Below are 26,034 nucleotides of genomic sequence, written 5' to 3'. Positions count from 1 at the left end.
TCAAGAACTGTAGGGCAGGGACAGTTGATGATGGCTGTGGGGCTGTGATCTCAGCAAATGTGGTTATCTGCCCACTGCTTGTGCTTACTGTTCTTTCAGATTGCAGAATTGGTTCCTACTGTTCCTCCTTGTGGATGTTAGGTTTGCTTAAACAGGGTCTGCTTGCAGGGAGAATTTGGATAGCTGCTCCTTTTCCCTTGTCTATAAGACAATGGTAGGAGAAACATTCCCTGTCAAAGGTCTCTTGCCACAGGAGCCTTCTTTGAGTCAGGATTTATGAACGCGGGGGTATTCCGCACCATCAAGTTACATCAGTTCAGTCTTCAAATTGCTGCCCTTACTCTTCCAAGTTCTGCTCTGCATCTGCTGCAGAAGAGCCAGTTTGGTATAGTGGTCAAGAGTGGCAGAACTCTTATCTGGAGAAGCCGGGATTGATTCCTCACTCCTCTGCTTGAAGCCAGCTGGGTGACCTTGGGTCAGTCACAGCTCTCTTAGAGCTCTCTCAGCCCCACCCACCTCACAGGTGTGAGGATAATAACAACATACTTTGTAAACCACTCTGAGTGGGCATTAAGTTGTCCTGAAGGACGGTATATAAATTGAATGTTGTTATCGCTTTTTTCTCAAACTTTTTGCAGAGGGGAGGTTCCTCTGCATGTACCCAATGCTTTTTTTAAAAAATCAGAGCTGAGGCACTCTTTTTGATGTGTAGAATTTTTTCTTCAGTGCAAGCCTTGGCCCGGCCTTTCACTCTTCTGTCTATTTCTCTGCACCCTGATTGGCTGAACACCAATGTTCAGCCACTCCCTCTCTCCCCTTTCTCCCCCACCCTTCCCCTTCAGCTTTCCTTATAGAAAAAAATTAATATTGTGATGTGTTATGTTTAATGTGTGCATGCTTACCTCAGGAGTATGAAGTAATTCTCCAAGGTCTACTCACCAACACAAGCTGTGGAAGATAACATTTATACATTAATCTCCATTTTTTCTGTTTTGTTGTTCATTTTTCCCCCAATACCTTTTTAAATTCTATAACAACATTATAACAATTTCTTCCCATTTGTATGTCCATTTTCTTAAAAAAAATCATCCAAATTAAAATTAACATCAAGCAAGATCAGTTCTTTGTGCTGCACGTGCACTCTGTCCATTCCTTAACTTTTGTTACTCATATGATTCTAAACATGGTGTTTACTGGGCATGCATGATTCTCTGGTGTCGTCACTCAAGCATTCCTGAAAGCAGGGCTGGATCTATGGGGGGGCAGGGGGGGTCACTTGCCCCGAGCACTGCCCGACAGAGGGCGCTGGAGTGGCTGCTGCCCGGGAGTGTGCGCTCCTTGTCCTCTGGTTGCACCGCGGGAGGGCTGGGAGGCTGCCTGCACTGCGCCATGCACCTGCCGCGCTGATGGGGCAGCTAGCTTGTCACATGCTCCCGGACCTCCGGCGGCAATGCAGGCAGTGCCGCAAGAGGACTGGGAGGCCTCCCACACTGCGCTGTGTGCCTGCTGCGCTGATGGGGCGGCCAGCTTGCCACGCGCTCCGTGCCCTCCAGCAGTAGCGTGGGTGGCACGCTCCCGGGGGCGCCCTGCGTGATGACGTCATGGAGGTGACATCATCATGCACTCCTAGGAGCACACGTTCATGTGTGCATGAACAGGGGCACCGCCAGACTTGGTTTGCTCTGGGCGCTGGCAGCCCAAGATCTGGCTGTGCCTGAAAGTCTCACTGTGAACGTATGGTTGGGATTGTCCAACCACAAAACTGAATCTCTGTGGTAACAATTTGAAATATCTCAGTTGGAACAGCATAACCCCCTCTAATGTCCAAACACATGTGCCTACGCTGATGTCATTGAGGTCCCCCTGCAAGCCCACATCAAGAATGGGCTGTTTTTCCAAGTGCAAATAAAGAGAAAAACAGACACCACTTCAGTTCGACTACGAATTACAAAAGCCCGAACCAGATCTGATACCCAGAAAACCTGCAATAAGTTCAGCATGCGGGAAAGCCCTCTGTTTGAGAGACTATGAGCTGATTTTTATGACATAGAATGTGGTACTTTTCACTTCCTTTATTTCTTTCATGGTATTAGAATACTCTCAAGATACCACCTGTTCCGATTGTTTCTTTCTTTAGAATTAGAAGACGGCCAGAAACAAGCAATGGTCAGTGAGCGAACGGAAGCCTTTACCACTTCCCGAAACTTACTGGCCTCTGGGGCAGATGCCATTGAACGGATTATGTCTTCTTACAAAGAGGTAAGGGGTCGATGTGTTTGTGATGACAGAAGGTTTTAACAACAGAATCGTTAGAATCATATAGGAAACATTAAAGGTTTTTGTATGCTTAGAGTCCCATTTTGAGAACAGAAGGCAAGATTCGTGGCAGGATTCAAAAGTCAATTGATTGTAAAAAATCAACTTATTCAAAGAACTCCTGTGATTACCTTTTGTATACCTCATAATAACCATAGAAGTTGGTGTTTCTGAGATATTATCACATGTAGAGTAATGCCCTTTTCAGACATTATGTTCTTGGCGCTATGACTAACCATATGGAAAGAACCTACCACACGTAGTCCTCCCGATATACACAATCGCCCCTATCTCTGAAGGTGGCATGTGTGAATTTTCTGCCTCAGTACAAGTGTGGTACATGCGTTCTGAATCTGGAATGTATACATGTTGCCCATTTCAGAAAAACCAGTGACTGTGTATATCTGAAGGATCATCGTGTGTAGCATATTTGTCCTGTACACACTCAAACAGAGTAAATGGGGCTTCAGATATGGCAAGAACTGCCTCTTGAACCTTCCCTCATGGTGCTCCTGTGTGTACTGCTTACATTAAGTGTATTTGGTAAATTATTTAGCTGTTCCTGGGGAAAAAACAGTGGAGAATTGACTGATTATTGCTAAACCTAGGTAACATTTTAATATTAGGCTGATGTGGAACGTACAAACCCCAAAGGTAATTGTGGTATTTCCCAAGTAGTCTTAAATTTCTGTGCATGCATTCTTCCTCCCAGGTTATAAAAAGTGGGGCCATATTATTATTATTAGTTATTATTTATTCATGATGAACACAATGCTGTGTTATGTAATACGATATGTATACAAGTTGGTTTGCAAAATATTTTTCCCTTTTCTGAAGTAGGGATATATTGACTGCCTGGCAAATTTGAGCCATCCAACTCATATGTATGTGACAGAATTGTTATCTGAAGTCAGTCTGCTTGAGGTAACAAGCAAGTGGAACCTCTATCTAAACTTTAAATACAAACATTTGAAGGAAATGTCAGCATCTAGAGCCAACTTTAGCCATGTTTTAAAAAGGTATTTTTACATGGTTATAAGATACAGGGATGTGCCTTCAGACGTGTATTTGGCATGATAAAAGCAAGGCAGGGTGAAAAGACAGTATCAGCACTGGAATGCAGATTCTGATGTGCTTTTAGAATTTTAGGTCCTTGAGTTTTATGACTGAGGTTCCTGAGCCATCCAGTAATAAGTTTCCAGAACTCCTTAGCTAGGTCAGGGTTCAGATTCTGCCCTGTTGTACAGCATTTTTTCCTTGATTCACAGTTTCGGCCCTGGGCCGTTTCCACACGACTTAACGGCCTCCGGAGCATTCCGCAAAAGACGCGGAAGATAGCATCTTCTTGTGTGAAATCGCGCCAGGAAGACACTATCATCCGGGAGTTTTGCGCGACATCACATCTTCCTGGCTCAATTTCACGCGAGAAGACACTATCATCCACGTGTTTTGCGCAATGCTCCGGAGGCCGGTAAGTCGTGTGGAAACGGCCCTGGTTGTTAAGAATGAATCAGAAATTCTTATGCGTAGGAGCTCCAAATTGACATCAGAACTCTAGGATTGGGGTAGTAAACTATGACAGCCTTCTCTGTAGTTTTAAATAAGCATGTGTGTTGATATTCTCAAGGCTCCTAGCTAGGACTTTGGCAAAAGGGGGCACACAGAAGTTGACTACAGGGGAAACTCTTGTATGTACCCTATATACTATTGTGAAAAATGTACCTTTGGTAAACACCAATGCAAAGCACTTCTGATCTTGCATGCAGGCTTAGCTCCATCTTACTGAGCCTTAATTTTAACATGGCTCCCCTTTGCTGGATTGTAACCATTCATGGAAAAGACTATTAGGACCCATCTGTTGTCCTGCTGAGTGGAATTAAATACTTAGATTTAGCGGGACAACGCAGAGTAAATACTTCTGAACAAATGTGAACTTAATATAATTAAAGGTATTGAAATATGTCGTGGATTTCCTTGACAAATCTCAGTGTATGCACTTAAATAATGGAATTGAAAAAAACCATTTTTTCAGTCCATCAAAAATTAAGTTCCCAAAACACACAAACTGGACACTATAATAGAGCAGCACACAAGATATCTGTTCAACAGAATCTACCAGATGTGCAAAATAGTGATCACTCTAATGAGTTGTTTTATTTCTCTTAATCAAATTTCTTTATATAGAATGAATGGGCTTCTCTTTACTTTGAAGGATAGGTGAACAGTCAAATTAATATCATTGCAAAATTTTGGCTGCCCATAAATGTGGTGCAATAGATAGTTAAACCATTTCCTCTATGTATTTCATGGTACAAATAATATTTATTTTTCTATTCTTTCTGATGGGTCCAGATGTTTTGGCCTAATTCTTTTCTGCCAGAAGATGGAGATGGCACACTGGTTTTGGGGTGAGGCCATCACTTGTTGATTGACGTGGAAGTTGCCATCTGTCAGAACTGGTTTTTCCCCATCTCCTTTCTTCACGTGTTTGCGTGTGACTTTCTCCGTCATTTGAGGACAGGTGGAACAATTCATTAGAATAATTTCAGTTGCCATCTTTAAGGGAGGGGGATCTCTGAAGAATTAGTTTATCAGGCTGGACTTTTGGAAAATGTGTAAATCCAAAGATCCGTGAGCTCAGATACTCCCCCCGCCTTAAATTAATGATAGTTCCACTGCATCATCTTTCAACAGGGTCTACTTAAATGAGCCTGAAAATTGACCTTTTTTGTGGAAAAGTGAATGAATGTAATTGAGAGCCAAATTAGACATTATGGCATCCATTGGTCCGACCTGTGGTCACCAATGCCATTTAGAGCTTAACTCAGCCATTTAAAAATGTTGCGACGCCCACAGCATGGTAGGACTAGGCAATCTTGTCAGGATTGGGCCCATGTGGCCTTTTAAATGGCTGACTTCAGCTTTGAAATGGTCTTTGTGTCCATGAATGGGACCCATGGACGCCGTAACATCTACTTTGCCCATAAGAGTTTGCGGGCACACTCTTTAATACTTGCAGGTGAAGAATCGGTGGAGCATTAAAGGATGTGAGTTATAGAGAGCGTTGAAGAGAGTCTCAGCAACGACAAAAGAGTGTGGATCCAGTTTCTAGCCAGGGGCAAAATACCCTCCTTCCCCATATAAAAATGGATTACAATGAATATTGTTGTGTTCGGTGGGAATATTTCCCAAAGCAGCTAATCGGAAACAGAGGCCAATAGATATCAGACACCTGTGAATCAAAGCTCCTCATTATTGACATATGTTTTGACACTATCCTCGAATTGAATGATATAAGTACATCACAACACAAGCTTCGGAAAGCAAGTATGTTTCTGTGACAGACAAGCGGTAGCTCTGTATCTGTCTAGAGTTGCTTTGAGTATCAGTCACCAGCCGCTAGTTGATCCCAAGCTGGCATGGAAAATGAAAGAGAGAAGCGGTGCAGAGCGCTTACCTTGTTCTCTGACAGGATGTGTGGCTTCTTTGTCCTTCGTGAGAAGAGGACGCTGTTTGCGGCAAATACATGGGAAACATGCCAGAGCCGAGTGACCCACACACCATTTATAGTCAGCTTAAATTTATTTTAAGTCAACAGCACTAAGTCGGTTTCAGTGAAAGTTTGCTAGCCTGTAAACTGTGCTCTGCCTTTCCCCAGAGGCCTATAATGATTTTTTTAAAAAGCTGCTGAGGGTTTAACTGTTTTACAGTCACATTACCAGCTAGTGGTGACCTCATTGCATGTTCTGCCACCATCCAAGAATTGATCTTCATTGTTCCATCTCTGTCTCATGGAAGAAACATTTGCCTACACGTCAAAATTGAATTCTGGCATTTCAAGAAAGCGTATGAATACGGAAGACCGTTTTCCTTTTGATTCTTCATAGCTAGCCTTTAGAAGAAGGAAAAAAGGAACTAAATAAGCAACCTAGTAATTTATCTCTATTATAATTTATTGTCTGGCAGGTCACCGAGTTAGCCGGCTACACGGCTCGGGTGTACAACATGTTTTCGGTCTTTGATGAAGTGAAGAGAGGCATTTACAAAAAGACAGCTGTGTCTCAAGAACAAGAAAGCGGCAGCACAAAAAGAGAGAAAACAGGACAACATATTGATGGCCCCTTAGAAATAAAAGGTAATAAATTCTACTGTTCTTTTTTTAAAGGCTCTTCCCTTCTGATGCATCCCATAATTTTGAACCTCCATATACAGAGGCAGTCCACCTCTGAATACCAGAAAGCAACATTGGGGGGAGGCCTTGACTTTTACGCTCTGTTTGTTCGTCTTTCGGGGCAGCCGCTGTGTAAAACAGGATGCTGAATTAGATGGGCCATCAGTCTGGCCCAGCAAGGCCTGCCTTATGTCCTTATAACTGGAATCACTGGGGGAGCTATAAACAAACTGTTATTTGCACACTTAATCCATTCCCAGAGCCCAGTACAGGAAATTTAAGGCTCCTCAGCTATGTTTACTCAGCACTTTGCCATTATGAATTTTCCGCTGTCGGATACTGTGGGATTATCTGCATGTTCAGATAAATTGTATTGTTTCTGTAATGGTGCTGTTTTGGACCACAGGCCAGAGATTTCATGTTTGTGCAAAACTAGCATGTAAGACTGTGCTATTGATTTAATTTAATTTAAATGCCCTCCCCATGAATGGGCTCAGGGCGGATAACAACAATAGTTAAAACTACAATAAAATCATACATACAGACAATTCAGTTCAATAAAACATCACCTGGAAAGGCAGCTATACTTTCTTGACCCCAACCAACACCCACCCACAGGGTGGAGGAGGTAACCAGGGCCGTTTCCAGATGGCTTACCTGCCTCCGGAACGTCGCGCCATCTTGCGGGGAAAATGCGAAATAACGCGTTTTCCCCGCAAGATGGCGCGACGTTCCGGAGGCAGGTAAGCCATCTGAAAACGGCCCAGATAAGCTGATAGGTTAACTGTTGGGAACCAGAACAGGGAGTTGCATTACCCCTCCCCACCAACAGGAGGAGGTAAAGGATGTAAAAAAGCTTAGTCGTCTTCTCCCTGACATCCTGGTTTTTTCCATGAAGAGATTTTTTTGTGCTTCTAGGTGACAAAGCATGCAAACTTGCATTCCTCTGCCTGTAGTGTGGAAATGTGGTGTATTAGTTAGAGTATCATACTAAGACATGAGAGATCCCTCCTCCACCGTGGAAGCTTGCTGGGTGACCTCGGGCCTGTAGTTCACACTCAGAGCGGGACCACAAGTGACGCCTGACACAGGTTGGACACTTGCCAGTTTCCCTCAAGTTTTGATGGGAAATGTAGGCAGCTTGGCGGAATGTTGGACAAGTGACAGTTGGAAAGTCCATTGGACAGCAGTCGGAGGGCCAAGCTGCAAGACCAGGATGCCTACATTTCCCATCAAAACTTGAGGGAAGCTGACTAGTGTCCAACCTGTGTCAGGCGTCACTTGTGGTCCCGCTGTCAGCCTGACTTACCTCACAGGGTTGCTGTGAGGATAAAATAGACAAGGGGAGAATGTTGTAAGCCACTTTGGTTCCCCATTGTGGGGAAAGGCAGGGTACATATAAATAAATAAATGATACAATCCTAGGAATTATATGTGTAAATTTACACGTGTAATTCCTGAGACTACAATTTATTTTTCCTGGCCTGCTGTTAATGTCTGTATTCGCAGTCTTTACTGCCACGTTTCTCTCCCCTTGTCTCTTGTTTCTCAGGAGCTCTTCTCTGTGGATATTTTTGGGGTTCTCTGTGTTCTTTCCCATTTGTGGACTTGGGGCCTGTCATCTCATTCTGATAACGTTCTTTCCCATTGGTATATTTTCAACCGTTTTGGGGAGTAGCATCCAAAACATGGGTCTTTCTTGCTGATTTTTTTTACCCCTTCCCCATCTCACCTTTGAAACGTCCCCTGTCATCTGAGATATCGCGCTTTCCTTTTAAAAAATGGCTTTGGAATGTGCTGGCTCCCTCTGCATTAAAGGAGACAAGAGGACCTTATCAAACTCTGGAAAAGGAGGGGCTTAAGAGGGAAAAATATGGAGAGCAAAATTCCCTGAGTGTGTACCTGCTGTCAAAAGTGTGGCATGTTTTTGTGTTTCCAAATTATAATCCAGTTACTTATTTTTATCCTGCCTGTACTCCGAGGAACTCAGCATGGTGTACTTTGTTTTCCTCCTTCATTTTATCCTCATGACAACAGCCCTGTGAAGTAGTTTAGGCTGAGAGAGACTGGTGCAAGGGTACCCAGTAAGCTTCTTGAAACGGTGGGGATTTGAACCTGAGTCTCCCGGATCTTAGTCCAGCACTTTAACCACTATACAAGGTTTGCTATGTCCTGATTGTCTTAACAACAACATTTGATTTATACACTGCCCTTCAGGACAACATACTGCCCGCTCAGAGCGGTTTGCAGAGTGTGTTATGAAGCTCACCCCGCTGGCTTCAAGCGGAGGAGTGGGGAATCAAGCCCGGTTCTCCAGATGTGATACATTCTGAAAGCTGGGGCTCTCCCACTCCAAAAAATACCTTCTGTTCATTTCCGTGGAAGGATTCGATCTGCATTATCCCTCCATTGAAATGAATGGAAATGTATAAGAGATGTTTGTGCTTGTACTTTGAATCTACTTTCTTGGAATTGTCATGAAGAAATTAGAGGAGCAGTTCTAGAGTCTCTAGTTCTGTTACCGTAGAGCTAAAATTCCTTGCTTCAGATGGGTCTCCCTGTATCTTGTGAATGTTTTTACGGTGCGGTTCTAAGCAGAGCTACACGCTTATGAGCCCATTGATTTCAACAGAACTTAGAAAGGTGAGCTCGGCTTCGGATGCCATTGGTTAGTCAGTTTGATTAACTGTTTCTTCCCATGGTGAGGGGCCATGTGTTCTTAGATAGTACACCCCTCTATATATCGCAGCCTGTAACTTCAATAGCTTAAAAATAAACCAATTTTTAAAAGGTTAATAAAAATATTTACTCTTTGGAAAACTGTTCCTGGACTTCATAACAAAGCAATTGTTTCATGGGTTTAATTTTGGGTCCAGTTGTTTAATTGTGATTTTTTTAAAAATTATGTAAATAGAAGTCTTTGACTAAATCTATTGACTTCTGTAATAAGAGAGGTCTTTGAATCAGTTGATACACAGTTAGTCCCGTACTGGCATGCTGAGATCCAAACTAGATGCGACAGTGACCTCATGGTCGTCACAAGGATGCTGCTGCCATTTTAAAGTCATTTAAAAATGCTGTGAGATCCCAATCTTGGCAAGCTGCGTCCATGCCCCCCCCCATGCCTTATCAGGTGCCCAAACAGTCGTACCCCCCCCCACACACACCATTGGCTGTTTTGGTACTTGAAAGGGGGTTGAGGGGGCAGGGCCGGATCAACGGGGGGTGCAAGGGGGGTAGTCTGCCCCCGGCACCGCCAAAGAGGGGGTGCCGGGTGCAGCTGCCAGCCGCCAGGAGCACGCCGGTGGCAGTGCAGGCAGCTGAGCGGAGGGGGGGAGGCTGGCCGCCCCCTCAGCGGGGTAGGCGAATGGCATGGGCAGCCTCCCAGCCACCCGCGCTGCTGCTGCCAGCTCCGCGGTGCACTGTGCGCTGGGGCAGCTGGCTTGCCACGCTGGCAGCATGCTCTGCCCGGAGTGATAATGTCACAGAAATGATGTCATCACGCAGTGCTGTGAGCGCGTGTGCGCGGTGGGGCCAGACTTGGGTTGCCCTGGGTGTCAGCAACCCTAGATCCAGCCCTGCGAGGGGGAGCAAAAGAACTGCACTGTGGGCCTGATCAGAACTGGTCCCTTGTGGCATTTTTAAATTATTTTAAAATGGCATCAACTGCCATGAGGATGCTGTCATATGTAGTGCAGCTCCAAGTCTGGAGTTGCCAGGATTTGTTCATTTAACTTTTATTGACTGTGCAGATGATATAATTCACTGTTTTCCATGCTTTCTTGCCTTTTTTTTTAAAAAGAGCTTGCGGCAATTCCTCCCCCCCCCCCCATGTAAAATGCAGTTGCAACACCGGACTGTACTATGTTGGGAACAAAAGGGAAATTGCAGGGAGATGCACGAGGGGATTTACTTCTAAGTGGCCTATAGTAGGATCTTGCCCTTAGCAGTGAATATTTGTGGGGAATATAGCACTATATTAAATGTTGTGTGGAGCCTCCGTTTTGATTCAATTTGGAATTCGAATGCAGAAAATGAACAATTAAGCATACAACCACATCGTATTAGGGAACCAGCCAATATTAAAATACATTGCTAGTGCTAAAGAAGTGACCACGGAGCAGGGGTTTCTTCTGATGTTCTGTTTCACTTCCGATTCAGCAGGGCCAGGCTTCATGCTCAAAGCCCTCCCATTTGGGGGAATAACACAAGGACATGCAATGGCAGTTTCCAGCCTTCCAGGTGCATGCTGGCCCTTTCTGTTTATGACCATGGAGTGTGAGGAAGAGCAGCTTCAGCCTTCTACCCTAACTGCTCCATGGAGCTGTTATTGGCTCCATTGTAAAATATAAATGTAACTATGTAAGGCATGTGATTTTTGAAACTGACCCAATAGCAGTTTCAGGATGTGAAAACGGTTCTGGGGATGGGGGGCTGAAGCTGCTTCGGTTATACGCTTCGGTCACACGCTTTGGTCACAAGTAGAAAAGGACTGACTCTCCATTTGGGAGGCTTAAATGGCCATTGCAAGTCTGGTAACAGTTTTTGTTTTGTGCCCAACAAGTACAAGTACTGTATAATGTGAAGGGTGGCCTACAGAAGTAACTACTTTGATGCCCCTTTATAGAATTTGTATACGTAGTGCCCCTGGTATCCATCCACCAAAGGTCAGCCTATGCAATTCAGCATATGGCAGTGCATTCCAGGTAAAGGTTTTTGCCTCAGAAGGAACGCTGGGTGCACCGTCTGCTGGAACCAAAAACAATTAACTGTGCAATGTCCTTTAATGCTGCTTTGTCACCTCTAATACCATTTGTTATCTCTAAGGCTAAAGATGGGGAAGCCAGGGAGTTCTTGAAGTCTTTTAAAGATTCTTAGGGAGGGGAAAATTAAAGTGGGTTTGCACGAATGTCTTCTGGATTGTAGACACTTCGAAATGCTGTAGTTCCAAGGAAAGCCTGTTCTCGGTCTTCTTTAACTGTGGGGTGAGGTGACCACTTGGAAATCCAGAAAAAGAGCAAGGAAGGATTCTGTTGCTTAGCTACAGATAGCGAATAACGTGAGGTGCCTAGAGATGCCGGCACAGCAGATGTTCCAGTGACCACCATGCGGTAGATGTTTCGGAGCACCTGATCTCCCTGCAGTGTTAGCGATGGCTGGATGGATCTGGAGATGTTGCCGTCTGTATGTAAAGGGCTCATGATGGCTGCAGTAGAACGTGATATCAAAGGAGGATTCTTCCCTGCTTCTTTAAGGCCAAACAGGTGTGATGGAGATCAGATTGAATCTGATGGCCTGAATCAGCTCAACCACTTGATGGTCAAATATTTTTTTAAAATAACACCTAGAAGCAAAATAGCAAAGAGTCCAGTAGCATCTTTAAGACTAACCAACTTTTTTGTAGCATAAGCTTTCGAGTGCCACAGCTCTCTTCGTCAGATGCATCTGACGAAGAGAGCTGTGGCTCTCGGAAGCTTATGCTACAATAAAGTTGGTTAGTCTTAGAGGTGCCACTGCACTCTTTGCTGTTTTGCTACTGCAGACTAACACGGCTAACTCCTCTGGATCTAACACCTAGAAGCTTTCCTTTAGAATTTATGGGTCATTGTGTGGCTTCCCTGCCCTTCCCCCATTTTCCTTCACAGATCTCCCGCTCTCTGTAGAAAGTAATATATTTATTAATTCATTAAATATTTGCATCTCTCTTTTTCATGCAGCTCAGCTATGCACATACGAGGCCATGCAGGAAGGAAGAAGGAATATTAACTCTTCGGTCCCCATTCAGTTTTATCTTCCCCCACTGTTGTTAAAGGGGAAAAGACAAGTTTTAAAAGGACGCATCTTGTTTTCCCTTTATAATACCAAGTAACAGGGTGGTGAGTCTGGCTATAATTAATAAAACCGAGCAAAGCCTGAAGGGTTTGGTTCTTTCCTCCACTTCTGCATGGCCTTGACCCAAATTGGTAGATGCATGCACGTCCCATTTACTTTTTGTCCGCCATCTCTGTCACATCTGTTTTGGCCCATATTCCTCAATCAGAACCAAGTTGAATCTAATGGTGTGAATGTAGATGAAACAGCTGAACCAGTTGATGGTCAAGTAATGTTAAAACCACCTAGAACAGCTTCATCTCTTCAGGGTCACCCACTGTTTAAGGTGACACCCCTTCTCCATGCGTTCAGAATGATCTTTGCAGTCTTTGGTGCCAGCTTTCAATACTAATTATCTTAATTATCTCAATAAATGTTATATTGAACTGTTCCAGTACATAAAACCTGCTGAGTGTCTCTGAACTCATGGAATATATTTAGTAGTCATAATAATGGGCTATGCTAGAGTAGTTCTTGGAAAGAAACCTGAGTTTATATTGAATGGGTTCATCTACACAGTGAACCTTCCGTTGTATTGCTGGCAGCTGTTTTCATACAATTTTAGCAATATGTACAAGAACAAGGTTTATTGTGCATAGATGTGCCACATATCTGGAAAGATATCTGGGTATCTGTAAGTTCCTTGCTTGAGGAAGTGGGTTGAGAAACTAGAATGAGGAATGTACCATACTGTTGCATAGTTTTTATTTACAGTTGGCATCAAAATTTGAGTAAAACCAGAAGTTAACTTATAAAACAAACCCACAGGTCTTATAAACTTACAAAACGGGGCCCCAGGTCTGTTCTGTTAGTCGACGTTCTTTCTTCCAGTAGGAGGAACCCATCAGGGAAGGTTGCTTCGGTTGGAGGAAAGCACCTCCTGCAGTGGAAAGAATTCCAAGGATCCAACCTGTTTTGCTTAATGTATGATAGACATTGGTAAGAGTTATTAATTATGGACCAGATACCGTAGATTAATCTTTTTCTATCCCCGTACATCATCTGAAACATTTATTTTTGATGGAGGCGATTCATGCGCAAGTCGTTCCGTACTGAACGTGAATCTGCCAGCCGGAGACAGACAACCTTCTGTCTGATGGTTGTTGTGGGTTTTCCGGGCTGTATTGCCGTGGTCTTGGCATTGTAGTTCCTGACGTTTCGCCAGCAGCTGTGGCTGGCATCTTCAGAGGTGTAGCACCTCTGGTGCTACACCTCTGAAGATGCCAGCCACAGCTGCTGGCGAAACGTCAGGAACTACAATGCCAAGACCACGGCAATACAGCCCGGAAAACCCACAACAACCATCGTTCTCCGGCCGTGAAAGCCTTCGACAATACAACCTTCTGTCTGCCTGCTTGTGTGTGTGTATGCTTGTATGGCTGCTCTACTAACATGTTGTGGTTGTTTTGTTTTTGTTTTACTTGTAGGAAAGGTGATAGATGTTGATCATGGGATTATCTGTGAAAATGTTCCTATAATTACCCCAAACGGAGATGTGGTGGTTTCCAGACTAAACTTCAAAGTAAGATGATATGCAAGAATCTTCTGATTGTTGCCATCGCAGTTAGCACAAAAAGCAGCCCAGAGTTCAGTACCTTACATTAAACGCTTGGAGGAGCGTGTGGGAAAGAGGGGAAGTCCAGAAAGGTAGGCTTAAGTGGCTCAGTTGCAGAGGCAGGTGTGTGCAGTTTATCCTACTTCAGGAGACAGGGAGATTTAGGCTTACTCTAAATGGCACACTGATCCTGGAGAGATTTCTGTTTTCATGTGATATTCTTGTTGGTTACTGTATGCAGTTGGTACATCGCATTGGTATCTTGCCACCTCTGATTTGAAACTTTCTGGGAGCACATCTAGCTTTCTGAGTCTAAGGTTCTCCTTATAAAATACTCGTGCCCCTGTAACTTCCTTTAGCAATTGACTTGCGGGATAAGAAAGGGGGGGGGGATATCCCTATGGAAAAGTTTAAACAAACTTTAGACTGTGCAGTGCTGATTAATGTTTGCAACCATCAACACAAATGGCAAGTGTGCCAGGTGTCACTTCACGACTGGGAACGTGGCAAGCTGTATTGTTTAAACTTAGCCAAAGAGTGAGAATGGGCTAGTTGAGTTCCAATCCCTCTTCCAGATTAACAGCTGCAACTCCGGTATTCGAAGAACATTAAGGCCACTCCCTTGTTATGTTGCCATACCATGATAATGCACTACAGCCATAGCCAGAAATTAACTTTGCTTTCGGAAGTGGTCAAGTGATGCTGTTTTGTGTGTTACAAATATTATGAAGTCCGAGAGGTTCAAGTTGTTGACGCTCTTAGATCTCTGGAAAAATCAATAATGCTTGGGAAAAGGGAAGGCAGTAGGAAAAGAGGAAGACCTAAAACGAGATGGCTGGACTCAATAAAAGAAGCCACGTCCTCCAGTTTGCAGAACAAGTCTGTTAATGATAGGATGTTTTGGAGGTCTTTCATTCATAGGGTCGCCATAGGTCGGAGGCGACTTGACGGCACATAACACACACACAAATATTTTATATGTTTCTTCACTTGTGCTACAGAAGCATACAAAGAAGCCACTAGAAAATAATGAAAGATTGATCATGCATGAGATGCTAGTATTTTGTAATATTTCCCTGGACCTCTTCATAGTTTTTTTCCATCTTATCCTAGCAGCTTATCTTTGAAGCACTGCAAACTGTCAGGGCCAGACTGGCCGTTATGGCCTCTGGGACTTTTCCTGATGGGCTGACGGTCTCCCCTTTTAGGGTTGCCAGCTCCAGGTTGGGAAATTCCTGGAGATTTGGGGAATGGAGCCCGGGGCGGGGGCAGAGTTTGGGGAGGGAACTCAGTGGTATATAATACCATAGAGTCCCTCTTCCAAAACAGACATTCTCCTCAGGGGAACTGATCTCTGTGGCCTGAGAATTAGTTGTAATTCCAGGAGATCTCCAGCCACCACCTGGAGGTTAGCAACCCTGCCCCACTGACCTGGGCTAGGTCCAGCCCAGGGGCAGAAGGGCAGTGCCTGGTCCATGCAAACCTTGTGAGGGGTGGGCGGGCTGGGGGGCCCTTTTCCAGGACTGATTTCCCCTCCCAGTTTGCCCTGGCCGCTGCAGGATCTGCCTAAAATATAATTCAGTATAGAATTGGATGTTGTGCAAATATATCAACATGAGATGGATTTTTCGAAACCCGCATTGCCTTTACTGCATATAATATGATATTGTTTATACTGTCTTAAAATCTCTAGTGCATTCTGTGGTGGTGTACAGATTGCACAAAGAAATCCCAGGCCAGCAACTGAGTCATCGTTAATGGCGCTGCTAATGAGGCCTGCTGGTATACAAAGAGCAATGGATTTTCTTTAGCAGTCCATTCATTTGAATCAGGCCAATTAATTTAATGGCAGAATTCATTCTGGGGCTTTTTCATCGCCTGTACAAAGACGTGTTTCTGGATCTCCTATTTATCCATATATTTAATGCATGGGGTATCTGTTAAAGTCGGTGGTGCACGAGAAAGTTGTCTGCTGCACCATGGCTCAAAAATAAAAACAAATGCATAATTCCTTAGGATGCAGAGTTGAGGTCCCTGCCTACTTACGTGGCTGCCATCAGTGAAAGATGGCTATGAAGTGTGGAGGAAAGTGTAGATATGAGCAAAGACAGAAATAGTAGCGGAGGAGTTGGCAACCTTTTCTGCATTGAGAGTTACTGCTGTGTCATGAAGATGATTCTGAGCTACTAAAAGTTTGTATTATATAGTTGTATGTACCCTGACCTAGAAAGCCTAGGAGGACCTGATCTCGTCAGATCTCAGAAGCTAAGCAGGGTCAACCTTGGTTAGTAATTGGATGGGATGTCTCCAACGAAGACCAGGGTTGCAGAGGCAGACCATGGCAAACCGCCTTTGTTGTCTCTTGCCATGAAAACCCCACCAGGGGTCACCATAATTCAACTATGACTTGAGTGCAGGATTTCATTTTCATATATTTACATGGACATGAAGTATGTGTGATTGTACAGAGACATTTCAGGTCAGTGGATTGAGCATCCCTGGGCTTTTGAGACTCATGAGAGCAATCTCCGCCTGCTCTGTCTTTTTAAACTATGCTTCCCGGCTAACATTACGTCTCCCTACACTTGAGGAACACGCGTGGAAGTGTCTCATGTAGAGAGACTCTGTGTGTCGGCTCTTTAGATGATTAGTATGATTGATGCATTAATTCTTAACTACCTTCTCTACTGCCAATTGCATATGGAGCAGTGGATCGGGATGGCGAAACCTTTCTCCATCCCCCTTCTTTCTCTCTCTCCCGTAAACACACACCCATGGTTGGGGGAGCCATTGCTTCCTATGCTGTGATTCCACATCTCTGAAGAGTGAGTGCAAGTGTTGTAACCAGTGGTGCCATGGGAGTAATTCCCACTATATCACAACTTCCCACTTGAAGTAAGGACAAAGATTGGGTGGGAAAGCGCTACGCAATTGACTTCACCCACATGGTTGTGGTAATCATGTGTGTTTGCCAGGGGCATGAGATTGCAACATGGGGAATCACTGCTGTGAGTGTGTTTGGAGGAGGTTTCATTCTTCTTAACTACTGTAATGTTCCTCATCGATAGAAAAGAGTCCAGTAGCACCTTTAAGACTAACCAAATTTACTGTAGCATAAGCTTTCGAGGATCACAGTTCTCTTCGTCAGATGCATCCATGCATCTGACGAAGAGAGCTGTGATTCTCGAAAGCTTATGCTACCGTAAAGTTGGTTAGCCTTAAGGGTGCTACTGGACTCTTTTCTGTTTTGCTACTACAGACTAACACGGCTAACTCCTCTGGATCTATGTTCCTCATCAATGTAGTCTGCATTGGTGGCACTTGTAAAAGAGACGCGTTTCTAAGTATACAGATCAAAGAGAATTCTGAGGACTATTCCCAGCTATACAGTTTATTCCCTCCTTTAATGCTGAGGTGCTAAACATAAATTAGCATATGTGTTTTTGGCTGATGAGAAATTGCCATTAGAGGTGAGCACGAATCAGGAAAATGGCGGTTCATTGCAGTTCGTGGTTCGTCACATTTCATGAACCATGAACCGGCATGAAATTGCCCTGTTCACAAACCGCTCCCTCCCCCCGCCCCATAGCAATCAGTAGGAACATGTAAGATTGGATTGTGGTAGTTTTATTTTCTTATGTGTATTGCTTGTTCAGGGGCATCTACACATTTGATTTTATCTAGGGAAACTTTTAAGATATATATTTGAAAATCCTTCCTATTCTTGGAGTTTCTTTTATTTTTGTAGATAGGGAATGTGCAACTAATCAAATCAGGAGGCCACTACTTGGGGCAAGACATGTGAATGGTCCAGAATAATGCTCTCCTCTCTGTGCAGAGATCTTGCTGTCCTGTAGATAGATCAAATGTTTACGATTAGAATGTGAGTTAAGCAGAATGTTGAGGTGGCTTCGTAGGAGGGTGTGGTGTGCTATTGCCATGTGCTTACTTGATGGAAATCATTGCCTGCTAAAAGGTTACTGTTTTTTCTCCTTTTTGTAGGTTGAGGAAGGAATGCACCTTCTAATCACGGGTCCCAACGGGTGTGGGAAAAGTTCTCTCTTCCGAATTCTCGGTGGTTTGTGGCCTGTCTATGAAGGAGTCCTCTACAAACCACCTCCTCAGCATATGTTCTACATCCCACAAAGGTTTGGTTTCTCATAATTTGGTAGAACGTTTTAAATAGTTGTTTAGAACAGGACGGGATTCTAACGGTATGGCATTCAGGGCAGCTTTTCTACCCTGAGGCAATCTATCACTTGAAGCTGCCTTTGGTCAAGCCTTTTGTCTGTCTAGCTTAGTATTGTCTACTCTGACTGGCAGCTGCCCTGCTGGGTCTCAGGCAGAACGAGGTATTTCCCAACATCTGCTTCCTGAGCTCTGTGATGCCCCCACTTCACCCTTTTGTGTCTTAAACACCTTAAATGGCACTACAGGCATTTTAAAATGGAAAAATAACTAAATATTTTGATTAACATAGAGGTCAGGTGAAAATTTCTGAGGTAACTCAATATAGATAACTCTGAGGTAAAATCAGTACAGGCACAGACTTTAGTTCTTATGTTTCAAACGAATGAGAGTTTCTTAAACTCTTCACAGTTACTTAAATCTTTATGTTGAGAGCCTTTTGTTCCAGCGTTTTCCTAATCACTCTTGTACACTTTCTTTGAGTATTCTCTTGGGTTTTTTTTTGTTTTTAAGAAGGCTGTTACCCTCTTTCCAGTGCCCAAACCCTTTCTCTTGAAACACTAGTACTCCTCTTAAGTTTTTAACTGACTCTTAAGATCTACAAAAGCAGTTTCAAACCACACCAGACCAGAGATCTCTTCACTCTTCCAAGCGATCTCCCTGTTTGACTGGACAGGGAAATTCTCCTCTCACCAGAAGATCTATCCCTTTCCTTTGCCCGAATGGGAGTCTGTGTCTACTTCCCAAACTTCCTTGCCAACTTTCCCCCAGTTCTTCAGTCTGTGTTAAACTCCTCTCAGCTAGGGCTGAAATCAGACCCCCTTCTTCCCAGCATCCAGTTCAGAAATCTTTCTCTGTTCAGCTCCTGCTACACAATCAGATTCCTTGGAATGGCCTGTCACTCAAAGCTCTCTGTTTCTATGAAGAATTAACCCTTCACAGTCCTTCAGCTGTTTGTACAGCACTTTTAAGCTTTTAAAAAACTCAGCCCGTCACAAGCTCCTTTAGCTGGAGATGGTGAGGACTGACCTTGGGACGCTCTTCATCCAAAGTGTCTGCCCCACCGTTGAGTCACGATCCTTCTATTAGGTACAGCCTCCCTCTCGCCCCTAGGCAGAAGGTAAAGTAGAATTCGAACAAGCTTCTACAGGATTAGAATGGAAAGGAACTTCTACCAGGCCTGCTGCTAATCCCATTTGTGTCTATGATATGGCAGAAGGCTTCAGAGGTTTGGTTTTTATGATACTTAAGAAGAGGAATTCACTCAATAGCTGTAGACTGTTCAGTCTTCCAAGCATATGTGGCAATCCAGAAAGCTGGGCATGATTCCTGTTGTCTGTTGTGGAGATGAAATCATTCTAGCCTGCAGATCTACACCTGAGCAAGTGGGAACGTTCTCATGCCTTTTCAGGCATGGCAATTGTGGGGAAGCGAATCAGCTTGTGCCACTGTAATTCCGCTGTTTAAATGATCTTTCCATTTTGCTCTGATATATCTTTAATATTTGCTATATTATGGCGTCAGTAATCTGTATCAAGAATGTTCATCCTCATATTTCTCCATTTGATGTATTTATGTACTTAATTTATAGTCTGCCTTTCTACCTGAAACTCAAGGCAGGTTACGAAAGGCTGTATAAATGTTCATCTTTGTTCTTCTGTGCCGTCCCACATTAGATGCACATACAGGTCAGCCAACGAGAGAAGTTTCTGTCACTTCTCTAAAGCTCCCGCTCATGTCTCAGTTTGTTTTCCTGCCTAAATGTCCACATTATGAGGAAGAAGTTCCCCCCTCCCCTCAGTTCTCTGCCGTCGTGAAGAGAAGAATCCCACTAGCGAGCTCCATTGCTGTCCTTAATCTACTGTTTTTCAGTTTGATCTTTTTGGACTTGGCCTTGACTTCTCTTATGGTTGGTGATTTGGATATTGTTAGTTATTGGAACAGTTTTGACCCAGCTCAGCCTGACTTCAATATTGGATTCCATATAGTCCCTTGAAATGCCTCAGAGGGCACTTTTTAAGAAATGTAACAGATGTGGTACAAAAATGACCCACACTGGTGAGCATGATCTCTGCCTTCTATGAATGGCCATAATGTTGTGGACTGTAAATACAGGCCATAATTGTCATGGGCTGGTCCAGTAGTATGGTCAGAGTCCATTCCAGAGTCCAAATAGCAAGGTCAGGCAGTCCAAAGATCAGTTATGAGAAAAGTTCGAAGGCTAAGCAAAGGCAGAGTCAAGGCACGGACCAAAGGTCACAAGAGCAAGGCACGGTTCAGTGGAGTGGCCACAGCAATAGCAGGATTCTGACACGTTGCTTCCACACCTCCTAGTCTTCTGTGGCTGGGTTTTATAGTGAGGCTGGGGTTGCAGCCAGCTGCTTAGGAGCTATCCTGCGGTCACTCCTCATCACTCTCCACAAGCAGTTGGCGTCTGGCCAGGAGGCGTGCGCTTTGCCGCCTTTCTTGCAGATCCACAGCCTTTGTCTGTGGTGCTCTCTGGGTGAAGCTAGGGGTGTAGACATCCTTGATTGCGCTTCACCAGTGGTGTTGGAGCTGGAGGGTGTCGGTGCCTCTGGCTTGGCTGCGGACTTTGGTCAACCGGTGGCTGAACTTCACCAGTGGTGTTGGAGCTGGAGGGTGTCGGTGCCTCTTCCTCAGCTGCTGGCTGTGGACTCTGATTAGCCAGCAGCTGTTCTTCCTGATCCCTGGGCTCTGCTGAGTCAGGGCTGGCTACACAAGGCTTCTCTCCTCCTGAGGAGTCAGGGCTGGCTACATGAGGCTCCTGAGGAGTCAGGGCTGGCTACACGAGGCTCCTCTCCTCCTGAGGAGTCCTCACTATCACTGAGACCCATGACAATAATGTTTTGGCCTGTAAGTTCTGCCTACAATTTACCCCTAAGGCCAGAAATAAGAGGCCTCTCTGTTTAAAGGCTACATTGTGGGAAAAGTTTCTATCTAGCGCCAATCCCCCAGCAGCTAAGTCATCTGCCGTGAAGGAGCACCCAACAAGGGCTGGATCAGTGTCCTTTTTGAGGCTGGTGTTGAGGTCGGATTTGATGGGCAGAAAATCCCACTCTCTGAGGCCTCGTTTGGATCCAAGGCATTCTTCAGAGCTGCCGCCTAAAAGATCGAAGAAAACCAAGTATTCAAGGTCTCATTCTAAGTCAATGGCTCATCAGAGCTGATCCTCACCTACAGATATGGAGGGTGAGGAGGTTGTTCTGGTCACCCTGAGAACTCCCTCGCCTCACACGAATTCTCTGGAACGGTCTTTCTTTGAGAGCAGGACTGAACTCCGTGATTCAGGGATTCACCGCTCGGATCAACTCGAAGAAAAGGTCTGGTGGCCAGGATCCAAGTTTGGACCCAAGCAACAATCTCAGAGATCCCCTGCACCACTGCTGGGTCCAAGAAATTCCGCCAGGGTTCGAATGGAGACCCCTTGATCCTACTATCAATTGGATCCAAGAGACCGTAGCCATCATTGGTTGGATCCACGCCCTTCTTCGGAACTGGCATCCTTATTCTCACCAGCATCATTATTCATGCTGTATTCCTCCACAGTACTACTGCCAGTGGCCAGAAGGTCCAGGGAGCCCTGCTTTGGATCTCATGCCTTCAACCTCATTGAGCCGGCAACCTCCGCCCTATCCTTCCCAATTGCAGACCCAGTATGACTCCTGAGGATGAGGATGAACCTGTTGCAACCCCATATCTGAGGTCGGATCTGAGACAGCATCGGATCTGTTGCCTGGCGACAATGTAGGCCAACACTCGGGCTCCCCCTATGAAGATCTCTGGATCTTCTCAGAGCGGATGTCCAGGATGGCTAAGGCACTAGACTTAGATGTATCTTCATCAGATACGAAGATGAAAGATAAGACTCTAAGCCTCATTTACTCAGATTCACCCTCAGCTATAGCTTTCCCCATTCTTGAAGGCCTGAAGGAACTGATTACTGATATCTAGGATAAGCCTGCAGAGCTCCCATCGAAAAAGATTGAGCTCATGTATAAGATAAAGCACAACACCTGGCCATCCCTGGTGTAGCACCCATCACTTTCATCACCTGTTACAGAGGAGGTGCAACAACATCACCGTTGGGGCCTACTCTCTGATCCTCCTGAAAAGGAGGGCAGGAAATTTGACCCATTTCGTTGTAGTGGTTAAGAGCGTGGGACTCTAATCTGGAGAGCTGGGTTTGATTCCCCACTCCTCCACTTGAAGCCAGCTGGGTGACCTTGGGCTAGTCACGGCTCTCTGGAGCTCTCTCAGCCCCACCCACCTCACAGGGTGTTTTGTTGTGGGGATAATAATGACATACTTTGTAAACCTCTCTGAGTGGGCATTAAGTTGTCCTGAAGGGCGGTATATAAATAGAATGTTGTTATTATTGTTGATGGTATGGGCCGAAGGCAGTACTCTGTGTCTGTCTTAAACTTGCATATTGGTAATTACCAGACTATCATGGGTGCTTACCAGTTTTATCTCTGGGATAAACTGTCATCCTGCATCTCTGATCTCCCGGAGGACAAGAAATCCCTGGTCGATCTGCTGTAAACAGGCCATCAAACTGTCAAAGCAGCAGATGAATGCGGGCAGACAGGCTGTCAACATCTCAACCAGTGGTATGGCAGGAACAGTGCTTATGCGGTGTCATTCCTGGCTTACATCCATCGCTCTCCCTCTTGAAACCAAGACCAGAATAGAGGAATTCCCTTTTGAGGGTGCATCATTATTTTCTTCAAAGGCAGATGAGATGCTGTCTCAAAAGAAAAAGAACAGACAGATGGCAAAATTGTCACATTGGGTGAGACAATTGTTGAGCAACACTCTTACAAGCCCAAGTGCTTCCCATGCCACTACTACTCGTACCAGTATTATGGGAGCTCTAATCAGCAATACCAGCAGAGTCATCCCACACCACAGTGTCCTTTCAGCTCACTGCCACAGTCCCAGTCAGGAAAACGGACTCCTTATAGGTCCGAGCCCTCTCAGCATTCTCAACAGCACAAGATCCCTCAAGGCCCTTCTAAGCAATTCTGACTGAGCTCCGATCCCTTGAACGCTGACTATTATTATCCGGACAGATTGGCATCCTGCTTCTCTGAATGGGAGCAGCAGATGAATGCAGGTCTTAGACATAGTAAAAAATAGCAAATGAATTGCCTATGTGTATACTACCCGCTATAGTGATAAATAATTCCCTACATGAATTGGCAGAGGAGATTCAGTCCCTTGGCAGGTGCCAGGAAAGACGTGTGAGGGCACTAGGACACCCTCAGATACCCTGAGGGCGCTATTACACCTGGGGACCCCTGGTCTAGCAGATACATTATTAGTTGACTAATAATAATAACAGCAACAACATTTGATTTATATACTGCCCTTCAGGACAACTTAATGCCCACTCAGAGAGGTTTACAAAGTATGCCATTATTATCCCCACAACAAAACACCCTGTGAGGTGGGTGGGGCTGAGAGAGCTCCAGAGAGCCATGACTAGCCCAAGGTCACCCAGCTGGCTTCAAGTGGAGGAGTGAGGAATGAAACCCAGCTCTCCAGATTAGAGTCCCACCCTCTTAATAACAACAACAACATTCGATTTATATACCGCCCTTCAGGGCAACTTAATGCCCACTCAGAGCGGTCTACAAAGTATGTTACTTTTATCCCCACAACAAAACACCCAGTGAGATGGGTGGGGCTGAGAGAGCTCTGAGAGAGCTGTGACTGACCCAAGGTCACCTAGCTGGCTTCAAGTGGAGGAGTGGGGAATCAGACCCGGCTCTCCAGATTAGAGCCCCACAGTTCTTAACTACTACACCAAACTGGCTAACACCATTCAGTGCCCTATCTCCTTCACACTGCTCCACTTTTTTGATTTCTTTTATTTGTTCTATGTTTTGTCCCATAATTATCATTTTAGGGTTGGAGTTTGGAGGGAGATAAATGGAAAGGCTGCAAGGCTGAAATAAACTGGGCATTTTTTGGATTAGTGGGGGGGGGGATAAAAAGTGCCCATAATAAACAATGTTACTCATGACAGCCATGACTTTTTTTTTTAAGAGACAACAGCAGGAAACTCCTAAAAAGAAAAAATAATCAAAATGAGCAGCGTTGTTGATTATGGCACTTTTTTATTTTTCAAAAACTTCAGGGACAGGGGAGCTGGTCATCAGTGATGTCATAAACACTCACCAATTACATTTCCATGGTATTCATTCAACCAAAATGCAATGCAACAGTTCTAGAAGTTTGTTGAGGTAGCTAAAAAGCAATAAAATACTGTGCATTACAACTTGATCATAACAATCTTTATTTGGATTGAGATCACCTGGGCCGAACCCCCGGGGAAGCTCTCATCACTGAAGTGAAGGGGGCAGGAAAACGTTCCACAGTATTGTGCCACTGTCTGCAGAGAGCCTCCCTGCATAATTTGAAGCTACGTAAATTATTCAGAATAGTTACAAATGCCACTTTTTAAATTGGAATTTTCAGAATTGGAAGGTAGCCCTCCAAGCCATTCTCTTGCACTGTTTAGTCGAATTAAATGAAACCCTAGCCGGTTTTAACCCGGTTGGAACAGATATTGCTTTGATTCCGTATGATTTAACTGGCAACCTTGCTTGCCTTCGTTGCTGGAGGAACTCTTTGTTTATGCAGAGGGTGTACCGATATCCTTAAACAGCAAATGACCTCATAGCCTCATGGATATTGGTGGCAGAGCATAGGAGGTGATTATAAGGATGGCAGTACTACTTGCCCTTGTGAAATCTGTCGGAGTTACCTAGGCAAGACTCCAGAAGGGAATATCGGCTTTAGAGATTAGCTGATATTTTCTTTCCTGCTCTCCAAGGCACCAGACACTTGGAGTGCCCACTAATTAGAACAGGGACTTAGAGTTGTAGGTATACCAGACAGTAAATCTTAGATTGACATGCAAGGATTATTTTTCCTGAAATACTTTGCAGAATGTCAGAGTTGATATAGCTCCCCTTTGCTTGGGAGATTTTGAAAAAGAGCCAGAGTGATCCTAGTTAAGGCATACAACTTAATACTTGTGTTCTAGAGTGTGTGGAGATACCTTTTGAGAATGTTTTAGACATTATTTTTCCTAATATGATGTATGTTTCATCCAACAAACATAACCCTATATAATCTTGAAGTCCTCAATGAATTTGATTCTACAGCTTGTTCACTATGTTATATTATACAAAACATTTTGCAATACTTTGTGCAAATCTCTTGCATTTGTTTTGCAGACTCCTGGACTCAACATCCCTTCCCCATTTAACGTTTAAACTTAACAGAAAACGTTACTGTAAACTAATTCAGCTGCAGATTTATTTATTTTTCTTGCAACTTAAGAGTTTTTGTTTGCCCCCAAATGTTAGAAACAGGCAGGTTTTTTTTCTGGGAAAAGAGGTGGCGGAACTCTCAAGAGGGAAATGAGGAAACACACGGGTTTCTTTGAAATAATATTATTTTCAAGCACTATTGGCGAGTATTTTCAAGAGGTCCCAGAACTCCGTTCCACCACGTTCCCCCTGAAAAAAAGCCCTGGAAACAGGGCCTGTGCAACCAGACTTGTTTCCTCTTGTCTTCTAGGCCATCTAATATTTGGGTTTACTTTGGGCCAAATTACTCATGAAAGCATAGTTCCTTGCTTAACTGCACCCCCGCCCCCGTATGATTTGGCCCTAAGAATGATGATAGAGAGACCTGATATGAATTGAGGTGCTGAGCCCCCCACGAATTCTCCTTTATCAAAAATGCCCCCTCCTCCCGGTTGCTTTAGACCCTCATATAGAGAAAAGACAGGCACAATATTGGTACCTGCCTCTTTCCCTAGTGGAATGAAAAACCTTCTAGGGAGCCATTTTTGATTGGGGAAAGCGCACAGACTTAGCCCCATTCCCAGATAATT

General features: G+C 44.5%; 1 protein-coding gene across 1 annotated transcript in view; it reads left to right on the top strand.

Annotated features, from left to right (window-relative positions):
- ABCD2 (ATP binding cassette subfamily D member 2) overlaps positions 1-26,034 on the top strand; it is a 56,024-nt gene that overhangs the window by 13,185 nt on the left and 16,805 nt on the right. The window contains exons 3-6 of the mRNA XM_054988444.1: positions 2,138-2,259; positions 6,283-6,451; positions 13,786-13,880; positions 17,916-18,061. Of these exons, the coding sequence (XP_054844419.1) occupies positions 2,138-2,259; positions 6,283-6,451; positions 13,786-13,880; positions 17,916-18,061 (532 nt within the window). The remainder of the gene's footprint in view (positions 1-2,137; positions 2,260-6,282; positions 6,452-13,785; positions 13,881-17,915; positions 18,062-26,034) is intronic.

Source organism: Eublepharis macularius, chromosome 9 (genome assembly GCF_028583425.1).
Source record: "Eublepharis macularius isolate TG4126 chromosome 9, MPM_Emac_v1.0, whole genome shotgun sequence".
Lineage (NCBI taxonomy): Eukaryota > Metazoa > Chordata > Lepidosauria > Squamata > Eublepharidae > Eublepharis > Eublepharis macularius.
This window is presented reverse-complemented; position numbering and strand designations above follow the sequence as displayed.